This window comes from Tupaia chinensis, unplaced genomic scaffold, assembly GCF_000334495.1.
Source record: "Tupaia chinensis unplaced genomic scaffold, TupChi_1.0 Scaffold000099_1, whole genome shotgun sequence".
Lineage (NCBI taxonomy): Eukaryota > Metazoa > Chordata > Mammalia > Scandentia > Tupaiidae > Tupaia > Tupaia belangeri.
Genome location: NW_006159563.1, coordinates 6,599,851 through 6,609,272, shown reverse-complemented (window position 1 = coordinate 6,609,272; position 9,422 = coordinate 6,599,851). Strand labels below are relative to the sequence as shown.

At 38.5% G+C, this 9,422-nt stretch overlaps 1 protein-coding gene across 1 annotated transcript in view; it reads right to left on the bottom strand.

The window, feature by feature from the left end:
- The window catches only part of AP3B1 (adaptor related protein complex 3 subunit beta 1), a 276,448-nt gene that overhangs the window by 163,499 nt on the left and 103,527 nt on the right, over window positions 1-9,422 (bottom strand). Inside the window, exons 9-13 of the mRNA XM_006143530.3 lie at window positions 6,799-6,807; window positions 6,662-6,759; window positions 4,531-4,585; window positions 4,371-4,442; window positions 712-774 (exon numbers count right to left, since the gene is read on the bottom strand). Coding sequence (XP_006143592.1) covers window positions 712-774; window positions 4,371-4,442; window positions 4,531-4,585; window positions 6,662-6,759; window positions 6,799-6,807 — 297 coding nt within the window. The remainder of the gene's footprint in view (window positions 1-711; window positions 775-4,370; window positions 4,443-4,530; window positions 4,586-6,661; window positions 6,760-6,798; window positions 6,808-9,422) is intronic.

Genomic DNA, 9,422 nt, shown 5'->3' with positions numbered 1-9,422 from the left:
AAGATTCAGGGAAAAAAACTAAAACTGTTTTTCTTTAAATTAAAAAAAAAATCATTAAAAACACCTATTTGATGCCTGCAGTAAGATATATAGCCCCAGCCAGGTGCTACTTTATAAGATGTTCATTCTACTCACTGAGGCTTATGCCTAAAGTTGGACTTGTGTTCATGGAAATGTATATACCAGCTGAGCTTGCTATGAAAATATTTAGATTAATTAAGGTCTTTAGTGACTCAATAAAATGTGGGGGGAGTATAGAAAGCAAATATAGATACCAGAGACAGTATGGGAGGAGAGTGGGAGACGGTAGAGGGTAAGAGACAGGGAATCAAGGATGGGGAAAAAAAAAAGCAAAACATACAGGAAATAAGAAATGGAAAATTATTTGTTGACGATAACATGTATGTTGATGTGCTTGATTGAGCCAATATACAGTGTACTCTGGATGGAAAAATTCACTTTGTATGCAGTAATGATGTACAGTGAATGAATGTAAATAAATAAATTTAAAAAGTTAAAAAAAAAGAACATATTAAGTTTTGAATAAAAAATAGACCTTATTAGACATCCTGATATTAAGTGAAATTTCTTAGTTACCAACCTTGTCTGAAATCACAATTACTTATTTCTAGACTGAGAAAGATGTATAGTTTTACCTTACGAAAGAAAATGTGTTTTAAAAGTATTGCATGATTAGTAGTGTATACAAACCTGGAATTCTCGAAGAAGAGTTGATATGTTGGCCTCATTTGCCAAGTTTGTCAAAATTTCAAGCTACGAAAAAAAGAAAGTAAACATTTTAAAACACAAAAAGATGAAGTAAATAGTGGCTAAGCATTTATTTAAAAGTTAATTTTTATTTATTTAAAATTCACTCTGGGGAACCAGCAGTTAGCGTAATGGCTATGTCGCTGGATTCCCACGTAGTCAACCGCGGTTCGTGTCCCGGACCCGGTGGCTTAAAACTCACACCGGGCGCGTGTGCGTGCATGCCCAAGATCCCGAGAGGAGAATGGAGGAGAAGGGATTGCGGCGTGACCATCCCCCCTGGGGGGTGATTTCTCGCTTTCTGTCTCTATGTCTCTCTCTGTCTGTCTGGCGAGCGCACGCGCCCTACAGTGAAAATCTCTCAAAAAAAAAAAAAAATTCACTCTGCCATGTATGGGAAAGGTATTATGTCCTTCAGCTGAATTTAGTCTACTTATATCTACAGAAACCAGATCATTGTATACTTCTTAGAAAATAATTAGAAAAGGGAGAATCCAGCATTTTCATGAATAGTTTATCCCAATTTTACCAACTTTACTTAGCCTAAACAATTTGAGCTAATTTGACTTTTGTCTTTTAGCAATGAGGTTAGAAAATAATTTGTGCTCCATGAAATACCTGTTTCCCAGATACCAATTAATTCTCTTGATTTGTTCTTTTACATCCTACCATACTAAGACATTTCAATTCCCTCTTCTGAATTTTAGATTTAAGAAATTTGTAATTAAAAGTCAACCTCCAATGGACTTTCTTTCTTTTTTTTTTTTTTTTGCTGAGGTCAGAGAGAGAGAGACAGAGACAGAAAACGAGAAATTACCCCCCAGGGGGGATGGCCACGCCGCAATCCCTTTTCCTCTGTTCTCCTCCCAGGATTTTGGGCACGCACGCACACACGCCCGGCATGAGTTTTAAGCCACCGGGTCTGGGAGTCGAACCACAGTCGACTACATGGGAGTCCAGCAACATAGCCATTATGCTAACTGCTGGTCCCTCCGATGGACTTTCTAAAAATATTTGTCTTTACTCATAAAAATAATTCATCAGGGACCAGCAGTTAGCATTATGACTATGTCGCTGGACTCCCATGTAGTCGACCGTGGTTCGCGTCCCTGACCCGGTAGCTTAAAACTCACGCCAGGCGTGTGTGTGTGCGTGCCCAAGATTCCGAGAGAAGAACGGAGGAGAAGGGATTGCGGCGTGGCCATCCCCCCTGGGGGGTGATTTCTCGCTTTCTATCTCTCTGTCTCTGTCTGTCTGGTGAGTGTATGTGCCCTATAGCAAAAACCTCTCCAAAATAATAATAATAATAATTCATCAGAAGCAAAAAAGAACAGAGAACAGATGAGACAACTAAAAAACAATACACAAGACCGTAGACATAAACACATTCATATCAAGAATTACATTAAAAGTAAATGGTCTAAACACTCCAATTAAGAACAGAGATTGTAAGGAAAATTCTTTAAATAATCTAGGGACAAGTCATTTCTTCATGCCTTAGAAATATTTTCTCCCAGCTATGGCTTGTCTTTTCATTTTACCCTTTCAGACAACTTTTTAAAAACCATTTCAAACATATGGAAATGCTATAACGTACAGTACAAGGAACTGTTATTTCTTTTAAGCATTTGCGATTAGAGGTGCCAATATGATGCCAGATTATACCCAAATACTGCTGTGTATACTTCCTATAAACAAAGACATGTCTTAAACACCAAATACAACCAAGAAAATCAGGATATTAACAATGATGCATTATTTCAATGCATTGTCACTATGCATTTAAGTTTAAGCCTGAAAAATATAAAAGGATCCAGTTCAGTATCACATATTGTATTTAGTTGTCTCCTTCAGTCCAAAACAGTCTCTCAGTCTTTCTTTTGACACTTCTGAGCATTATAAACTAGTTTTTTTAAACATCTTTCAATTTGAATGTCTTACCTTTTTTATTATTAAACTTAGTTTTCATATAAATAACATATATTCAAATATTTATTGAATAGTCCATTCTTTCCCCCATTGATTTTAATATCTTTTCTATTACACAGTAAATCTTCACTATCTTAAGTGTATTTCTAGGCTATTTTCTTACCTACTTTTCTATATAAATATCACTGTTTTAAGCATTATAGCTTTATATTCCTAACTGCACACTATATTATAGTTATTATTTGAAAAAAAAAAAACTTTCATAAAATCCCTGTTAACATAAACTGTAGTTTTTACTTACTCTCAACCCTTCAACCTTTCAATCAGCATAGCAACCACTACCACCAAAAGAAAAGAAAGAAAGCACATACAATGTCATTCTCTTAAAATCTATCCAAAAAGCAATCCACTTGTTGTCTTGGCATAGGTGGAAAGTTGGGTACCCATGTGTTTATATTGGGGTGTGGCCTCGCTGGGGTCAGCCTGCTTGAGAGACCAAAGCCAGTGCCATGGAGGAGCCCTGCCCTTGCCAAATTATGGATGAGTGCTGTGGAGCCTTCACCATGGTATCATCAGGGGCAGAGTCTTCTGAGCCATCAAGGACTTCAGCAATGCCCCTGCTGGAATTTGGCACCAGTTGAGGGGTAGCAGCAATGCTGTGAGGATCAGAGCCATCTTGGTTGGGGGTAGTATGTATGTGTCTATATGTGTTGGAAGGGAGAGGGAGTGTATTCCACTGTCAACTGCAGCTTGGTGCAACTATGGGCAAAGAGGACCCCTGGAACCCCATCAGCATGGAACACTTTGTGCTGGCTGCAGGCAGTGGACCGCTGGCTATAATGGGCTCAGCTACAATGGTGGCATCCTGCTAGTCCTCACTGAGGGTAGTGGCATCCTTCTCAGCACTACATCTACCAGCGGTTGTGTTTCTGGAGTACCCCAGCCAGCTACCAACTATGGAGGTGACCCCAGCTCAGGCTATTTCAGCTATCAGCAATACCACTGAGAAGCTACTGCCTAACACCACTGCAGTGAGAGCTTCTCTTTGGTTCTATCCCTCCGATCTATCTGGAAGGGAGGACTGGCTCCCAGCCAGCCCCGAGACCTTCCACTATGCTACCTGCTGGCCCCAGCCCTGAGACCTTCCAGAGACGGCCTCTACTCTGCTCTCTTGCCTGGTGATGGACTTGAGCACCTCAGCTGTCCTGACAGATTCTGTCTCTCAGGGAATTCCAGCCCCACACTCATACATAGCAAACTCTTATCTCAGCTCCTTGTGTGGCACACACATGAGTATTTAAAGTTAGTTTTAAAGATAGATTCATGCAACATCATCTTTTCCAAAGCTCCCATCCTGTTTTTCACAGCATTCAATTCAACTCTATGTCCATGAAAACACATAGTACTAAAACTGTCTACCTGCCTGTCTCCTTCAGTATGCTGGGACCTATTCAAGGTGTAGGTAAAATGCCTTAACTTTATATTTTCAAAATATAGCACAGTAACTAGTATACTATAATGTGCATTAGGAAGTACAAGGAAAACTCCTTAAATATATCTATGCTTTTTTTGAAAAACAGATCTCCATTTTGCAGTTGCTAGAAGATATAGCAATATCTCTTCAAGGTCACATACATATGTTGAGAGTATGTGAAAAATGAAAACATGCATACCTTCAATGTCTTGATCATAGTTGGATCAGTTGACCTCACATAGAAACTCTTCAGATAAGGTTCAAACATGCCCTAGGTTACAAAAATAAATACATAAATACATTTATGATACTAATGTGTTCAATAGGCCTCTTAAATTATGTGTTCGCAATGTACATACCTTTCTCTGAATTGACATAGTTGCTATATTTTGTAGAACAACATACTGCACTTCCCTACAAATTAAAAGAGAATTTTCACTGGGTATATTTTCTAATGAAACATCTTTGAGTAAATATTAATAAATAAAAAGAAAATAATAAAAAAGAAACATCAGCTAAGTCTCACAGTGAACAGAACTCTTACATATAATTCTGCAAAGTTTTTGTGAATCTTAGATATTTATAACTTTTTAAGCTCACTGTTCCTACGAAGTACTAACAAATTAGATGTAATATGTCATGAGGAAATTTAAACCAATTTTATAATACTGTATTAATAAAACATAAAGCCAATATTATAGCTGTTTTGAACACAAGCACAGAAGGTATTTTCTTAGGGTTGACAGAGTAAATCTGACCACGGTGTTATTATAAACTCTGACTAGATGACTCATTCTGTCACTGAATCCTGCTGAGATGAAGGCCAGGTTAAAAAAACTAGTCATGTTATTGTAATGTCCAAATACCTAATAAGTGAAATGAATCTGGCATAAGTCTTCATGTGAAAGACCCATTCCAGATCATTCTGATTGTCTTTGAACCAGTCACTGAAAAGAAAAATTTTTGGGACCAGAGTTAGCGTAATGGCTATGACGCTGAACTCCCATGTAGTCAACCGCGGTTCAAGTCCTGGACCCAGTGGCTTAAACTCATGGCAGGCGCGTGTGCATGCATGCCCAAGATCCCGAGAGGAGAATGGAGAAGGGATTGTGGAGTGGTCATCCCCCCTGGGGGGTGATTTCTCGCTTTCTGTCTCTCTCTGCCTTTCTGGTGAGCGCATGTGCCCTGTAGCAAAAACCTCTCCAAAAAAAAAAAAAAAAAAAAGAAAGAAAGAAAAATTATTAAACTGACAAAAGAGGAAATAATGGCTAGGTACAGAGATAAGAACACAAGGAAATGGCATCTCGCTTGTTACTATGGGATGACCAAAGTCAAAGGATAAAGTTGTGGATTGTGTTCTACTTAAGGAGAAAAATAAATACCTACTTTCCCCCAACTCAGGTAGTGGAAATGAGCACTTAAAAAAAAATAATTTAGGGGCCAGCAGTGGCGTAGTGGTTAAGATGGCAAGATTCCCACACGGCTGAGGTATGGGTCCCAGACCCAGAGGCTGGAAAATCACACTGGGCACATGTGTCAGTGTGCCCACAATTTTGAGAGGAGAACGGAGGAGAAAGGACTGCTATGTGGCCATTTCATCTGGGGAAGGAGGGTGGCCACTTTCCCTCTCACTGTCTATGTCTCTCTCCTCTCTGGCAAGCTGGCAAGCTCACATGTTCTATGGGAAAAAACAAATAATAATAATAATAATAATAATTTAAAACAACTAATTACTCCAAAATAGCCAGGATGTGATAAATAGCCAAAACAAAGGCATTTATTCTTAAAAGATAGAAAACAATACAAAAACTCATTTTAAATTTGAAATTACATGTTATGGGAACTCAATAAAAGTATCTGGGATTGTTATTACCTGAACTGCTGAATTACAAGGAGGTAACTGCTGAATTAAAGTTGGTGTGCTCTGTCTACCTACCTACCTTTCTAGGTAACTACAGGAAACATTTTACAGTATGCAATTCTGCAAAATGGGTAGCTATTAAAAAAATCACTCTCTTTATAAAATAAAACTATAGCAAGTAAATACTCAAGCTTTATAAGAAGCAGTGATTCTGTCATAAACAACCTAACTTAGCACATGTAATTCTATCTATAAAATCATATTTAATAACTTGAGAAAGTCAATACAATAGTACTTCAGTACACTTTTCAACAATTTCAGATTTACTAAAACTCCCAAATAGCATTACAGTCCTACCTGGATAACACTAGGCTACTGGTAACAGCATATACTATCTACATGCCAGAGAATATTTCCAATAGCTTTGGGTGTGAGGTTATAAAAACTTGGATAATTATCATTAAAGTTTGAGATACATTTCACAAAGGCTTTTAGGATGATCCCCTTAAATATGAGATCATATTGATAAAAGTAGCCAGGGCTATGTATTAAATGTGTGAAAGATTATATTTGTTCAGATATAACGTTTGAAGGAATCCTAAAGAAAAACACATTGAATCACAACCTACCTATTGCTACGAAGTAAACGCACCAGCGACTTAGAAATAATGCCAGCTTCAGATTTGGGTGATATGTGCCAGTACAGCTGGGCCACTGCCATAACCACCTGGAAGATAAACATGAGAATAACAGGGACTATGAACACTGCTGCACTCTACAATTTCCAAACACGCTCTAACACGTTACTCCCTTTAAATACCTACGAGATCCCTATGAAATGAAATGAAGCATGTGACTACAATGAGTTAAAAAAAAATGCCCCACCTCAAAAGAACAAAAAAAACAACAATAACAACAAAAAAAAATTCATGTGTATCCTCAGTATGTCATTTTATTTGCAAGTAGGGTCTTTGCAGATGTTATTAAGATAAGGATGAAGAGATTATGCTAGATTAGAATGGGCCCTAGATCCAACGAATGTCCTTATAAGAAAAAACACATACGCATACAGAGAGAGAGAGAGAGAGGGCAACGTGAAGGAGGAAGCAGAGATCAATGTGTCTGTAAGTCCAGAAGTGCCAAGCAAACACCAGAAGATAGGAAAGAGGAAGTTTCTTGCTCAGAGCTTCCAGAAAGGACCAACACTGTATACGCCTTAATTTCGGGCTTCAGCTTCCAGAAATGTGAGAGAATAAACTTCTGTTGTTTTAATCCAGCCAGTTTATGACAATGTGTAGAGCAGCACTAAGAAACTAATACATCCTCAAAAAAGAAAAGATGTAAAATGAATTGCTCAGTGTGACAGCCAGTGCATGATGAAGCTCAATGTGACACTCCAAATTCCATGCTCCTAGTACTGCCACTGCTGCTCTGAGATGGGGAATATCTTATTAATTGAAAGAATGCCTTTCTTAATAAAGCCAGAACTTCAGGATAACAGTAACAAGTTGTCTGAAATAAACAAAAATTCATATGTTTAAATTATAATGAGAGAAACTCCATTAAAACAATGGATCTAAAGTAGCAGCATTTGAAACGATCTTGTTATTTCCAAATGCAGAACCTTAAAAATAGGCTGTGATTCAAAGCTGTTATAAAGGTGATCAGAATTTGGGACCAGCAGTTAGCGTAATGGCTGTGTTGCTGAACTCCCATGTAGTCAACTGCAGTTCAAGTCCTGGATCCGGTGGCTTAAACTTACGCCAGGCGTGTGTGCGTGCATGCCCAAGATCCTGAGAGGAGAAGGGATTGCGCGTGGCCATCCCCCTAAGGGGTGATATCTCTGTCTCTCTCTGTCTTTATGGTGAGCATGCACGCCCTATAGCAAAAACCTCCCCACCCCCCAAAAAAAAGTGATCAGAATTTGACTCAAAATATGTGTTTCACCTACATGCCTCTACATTCAGCTTCAGAGATCATATCTACCCACTTGCCGTACAAAGTGTCCAACTTAAAATGTGACAACTACAACTTAAATTCAAAGACCATCATAAGTGCAGACTTCCTATTCACTCAAAGCATCCAGTTTAAGATGTGACAATTACAGAGACATAACTGCAGAAATTACAGAATTTGGTTCTGGGTTCAGAAAACACACCAATGCCTACTTTATTTCTGTTTGGTCTATAAAGTTCTAACAAATATATGGCAGGAGTTTTGCTAAGCCTAACAGAGTATAGCACATGAGGATGCTTGAGGCAAAAAGAGTTTCTTCTGAAACTAAAAAACATCTAAAATAAATAGTTCACAGCGTTCTAAACTTGCTGCTGTTTGGCATTTGTTATACTTTTTTCATAAGATTGAGTTCTAAATTTTAGACATCAGCTGGGTATTTCAGGAGTGTAAGAATATCTCACTTCTCCATATATAATCTACAAATATACTGTGTGTGTGTGTGTGTGTGTGTGTGTGTGTGTGTGTACATATACATCTGCCTACACAACGACTAAATGATCTTTTAAATAGGGACTCACTGTAGCGTGATCTTCCTGCCTCAACCACCTGAGTAGAGGGGACTACAGGTTCAGGCTACCACATCTGACTTTTTAGGGTGGGCCAGAAATTGAACCCAGGTCTCCCATGTGGCTTCAACCTGCCAAGCAGCAGCATCTAGTACACATTACAATGGCTGGGTCAGACTACTTTATAAAATAAACTCTCCTGAATTTAAAATTTTATAAAGTAAGAGAATTTGAATGATTGGTCTACTCTTAAAGATGATGGTCATTTTTACAAAAATATAAAGATACAATTTACCAATGAGAATTAGTATATGATAGAAAAAAAAGGTTAATGTTTAATTTAATTTTTATTTTTAATTTGTCGGGGCTAGCAGGTGGCATAGTGGTGAAGGCTCTGAACTCCGACATGAAGGACTACAGTTCGAGGCTCAGACTTGGCAGCTTGAAAAATCACACTTGGAGTATGTGCACCCAAAATCCTGAGAGGAGAATGGGTCAGAAGGGACTGTGGTGTGGTCATTCCTCTGGGGGAGGTGATTTCTCACTTTTCCTCTCTTTGTCTTTCTCCTGTGAGTGCATACATTCTATGCAAAAAAGCTTAAAAACAAAAAAAAACTGTTAAAGGGTAAATATGCTTGCCAGAGAGAGACAGGGGTGGTGGGTAGGAGGTGGAAATGATCAAACCACAATCCCTTGTCCTCCATTTTCCCCTTCTTTCAGGATTTTGGACATGCACGCCTACACTCCCTTCACGTTTTCAAGTTGCCAGGTCTAAGACTTAAACCACATGGTTGGTCACACGGGATCCAGCTGCCTTAACCACAAGGCCATAGGCTGGCCTCAAAATTCATAGCAGTGTATTTTATAG